This window comes from Malurus melanocephalus, unplaced genomic scaffold (genome assembly GCF_030028575.1).
Source record: "Malurus melanocephalus ecotype Western Australia unplaced genomic scaffold, MMel_1.1 scaffold_3436, whole genome shotgun sequence".
NCBI classification, from domain to species: domain Eukaryota; kingdom Metazoa; phylum Chordata; class Aves; order Passeriformes; family Maluridae; genus Malurus; species Malurus melanocephalus.
Window position 1 is genome coordinate 1 of NW_026626668.1, and position 1,457 is coordinate 1,457.

Here is a 1,457-nt window from a genome sequence, read left to right on the forward strand (position 1 = left end):
GGGCTGAGGCTGCTCCTGCCCCCCGTCCTGGACCCTGCACCGATTTCTGGAGCAGCCACAAAGCAGCCCAGAGTGAGCTCAGATGAGCAGGGGAGCTCAGCCAGGAGCAGCCAATGATCGGAGACCCCGACCGGGCTGGGAGACCCCGGCGGTGACAGTGACCCCTGCGGTGACAGTGACCCCTGTGGTCACAGTGACCCCTGCGGTCACTCCTGCCGGGCAGAGTGACCCCTCCCTGCCTCGGTGACCCCTCCTGGGCTCGGTCACCCCTCCTGAGCTCAGTGACCCCTGCGGTCACTCCTGCCAGGCTCAGTGACCCCTCCAGTCTCACTGACCCCTCCCAGCCCCCCCCAAAGCCCCCGAGGTGACCGCAGAGCTCACCGAGCACCTGGCCGGCGATCATGCGTCCGTCCTCTCCTGCCAGGCTCAGTGACCCCTCCCCAGTTCAGTGACCCCTCCAGTCTCAGTGACCCCTGCGGTCACTCCTGCCAGGCTCAGTGACCCCTCCCAGTCTCAGTGACCCCTGGGGTGACCCCTCCAGGGCACACTGACCCCTCCCAGCCCCCCCAAAGCCCCCGAGGTGACCGCAGAGCTCACCGAGCACCTGGCCGGCGATCATGCGCCCGTCCTCTCCTCCCAGTCTCAGTGACCCCTCCTGAGCTCGGTGACCCCTCCCTGGCTCAGTGACCCCTGGGGTGACCCCTCCTGCCTCAGTGACCCCTCCCAGCCCCCCACATCCCCCCGGGCTGACCGCAGAGCTCACCGAGCACCTGGCCGGCGATCATGCGCCCGTCCTCTCCGGCCACGGCGGCGCGGGCGTTGCGCTCGTTGACGTACTGCACGAAGGCGAAGCCCTTGTGCACCGAGCAGCCCACGATCTTGCCGTACTTGGAGAAAATGGCCTCCACGTCGCTCTTCTTCACCACCAGCGTGTTGAGGTTGCCGATGAACACCCGCGAGTTGAGCGACCGCGGGTCCGTCTTGTTGGTCACGTTGCTGGCCATGGTGGCGCGGGGTGGACGCGGGCCTGGGGAGGGGACGGCGGTCAGGGCGGGCAGGAGGGGCTGGGGGTGTCCTGGCAATGGCCAAAAATATCGTGGCAATGGCCAAAACCTTCTAGGAGCACCCRAAATGCTCTAGGGCCACCCAAGCACTTCCTGGAAACAGCAAAGAAGCTCCAGAAAACAACCAATGACCACAGAGATGCAACCAAGGGCCTTCCAGCCAGCGAAAAACACCCAGAACCACCCAAAAACATCCTGGAACCACCCAAAAATCATCTGCAATCAGCCTGAACTCCATGGGACCCCTTCTGGGGGCACCCACAAACATGGAACCATCCAAAAACCTCAAAAAAACAGCCCAAAAACTTTCCTGAACCACCCAACAGCCCCCAGAAAATCATCAATGGTTCCTGAAAACAAAAAAAACCTCCCAAACCCTTTAGGGTCACCCAA

At 63.3% G+C, this 1,457-nt stretch overlaps 1 protein-coding gene across 1 annotated transcript in view; it reads right to left on the minus strand.

Moving 5' to 3' along the window:
* Positions 1 to 735: 735 nt before the first annotated feature.
* The window catches only part of LOC130588132 (heterogeneous nuclear ribonucleoprotein C-like), a gene marked incomplete at its 3' end in the record, with an annotated part of 4,752 nt that continues 4,030 nt past the window's right edge, over positions 736 to 1,457 (minus strand). Inside the window, exon 3 of the mRNA XM_057389093.1 lies at positions 736 to 1,027. Within this exon, the coding sequence (XP_057245076.1) occupies positions 736 to 1,004 (269 nt within the window). The remainder of the gene's footprint in view (positions 1,028 to 1,457) is intronic.